The 1,555-nt window shown below is 54.7% G+C and overlaps 1 protein-coding gene across 1 annotated transcript in view; it reads left to right on the forward strand.

Moving 5' to 3' along the window:
• The first annotated feature begins 241 nt into the window (after nt 1-241).
• The window catches only part of ODF4 (outer dense fiber of sperm tails 4), an 11,331-nt gene continuing 10,017 nt past the window's right edge, over nt 242-1,555 (forward strand). The window contains 1 exon segment of the mRNA XM_015562533.1: nt 242-629. Within this exon segment, the coding sequence (XP_015418019.1) occupies nt 242-629 (388 nt within the window).

The raw sequence follows: 1,555 nt of genomic DNA on the forward strand, positions 1-1,555 counted from the left end.
GCCCAGGAATATTCCATGGCAGTTAGGGGCCCTGTCCTGCCAGATGGGTTGCTCTTCCCCAGATGCCAGGCCCTATGGTGGCACCTGCTCCGCTTGATGAAAATATTTAGAACGTGAGGGACAACTGAGCCGAGGAAGGGAAGGGGCGACATGGGGTGGAGGATAGAAGGGGAGACAGGGGAGGCTCAAGATTGGGATAGGGGACAGTAGGGGTGAGGAGAAAGTGATAAACTTCAGAAACATGGAAAGGAAGGGGGTGCTTAAAAAGGAAGATGTGGTAGAGGTGAACCCGGGACAAGAAGAGGGGGCGCGGGACTTCGCCGTCTTCCCCAGCAGAAACAGGCTGCTGTACAGCCACCGGGACTCGTTGCTGCCCCTGAAATGGAAAGTTGCACACACCGCCCGCTGGAAGGCGCAGGTGCTCGCCTCGGTGCTCAGCCTCATCGCCTTGTCCCTGATGCTGATCATGGCCTTCTCCAAAACGTGGCTGTACCCCTCCACCATCCGCTTCTTCCAGCGCTGGCCTGCGGATGTCACAGAGCGCATCTACACATCTACCCACATCATGTCCCGGGGGCTCCTGCAGATCTGCATATTCCAGACCTGCTTCTCCTCAAAGGATGAGGAAGGTGTGCACGCCCCCTACTGGGGATGTGCTCGCAACCAAGGTACATGCCCTTGACTGGAATCGAACCTGGGACCCTTGAGTCCGCAGGCTGATGCTCTATCCGCTGAGCCAAACCAGGTAGGGCCACCTCGGTATTCTTGTCCCTTCCTTCTGATCATCCTCACTGTGTTTGCCCACAAGATGACTCCACTGGCCCCAAGATTGCCAAGGATCATTTTTCCTCCCCGAGCCTGGCCAAACTGACTTGCCTGGCCCTTCGGTGGAAAATGTTACTGCTTTTGATAAATAAGGCTTGCAGTCAAGCCTGTACTTAGAAAGATGTTGTGAGGGGCCTGGACTCGCAGGGCCTGTGAATCACTCATCAATCACATCCTTCACCACGATCCTGGGAGAAGAGCCCATCAGGGTGAGAGTTCCTTTCTCTAGAGTTTTGGGAGGAGTCCCCAGAACGCTCTCCCTCCCACCCTGGTCCCAGCAGCTGTTCTTGCCTTGGCTCAGGCTTTGCTTTTCTGGGCCAGTTCCGGGTTTCCACATCTGGTTTCCCTGCCCTCTCCGTCCTGGCTTCTTGCAGGTGCCTCATTCCCGCTCTTGTTAATCTCACCGCATGCTGTCCTCTCACTTGCAGATTTGGGCCTCCTCTCTCAGATCTGGTGGAAAACCAGAACCTTTGACCTCCCCATTTCCTTTTCTTCATTGTCATTAACATTTTCAAAAAAAGTTACGTAGCCCGGCTGGTGTGGTGGCTCCATGGTTGAGCGTCAACCCACGAACCAGCAGGTCATGGTTCGATTCCCAGTCAGGGCACATGCCCGGGTTTCTGACTTGATCCCCAGGGTGGGGTGTGCTAGAGGCAGCCGATCAATCATTCTCTCTCACCATTGCTGTTTCTATCTCTCTCTCCCTCTCCCTCTCTGAAATCAATAAAAA

This window comes from Myotis davidii, unplaced genomic scaffold (genome assembly GCF_000327345.1).
Source record: "Myotis davidii unplaced genomic scaffold, ASM32734v1 scaffold37, whole genome shotgun sequence".
NCBI lineage: Eukaryota > Metazoa > Chordata > Mammalia > Chiroptera > Vespertilionidae > Myotis > Myotis davidii.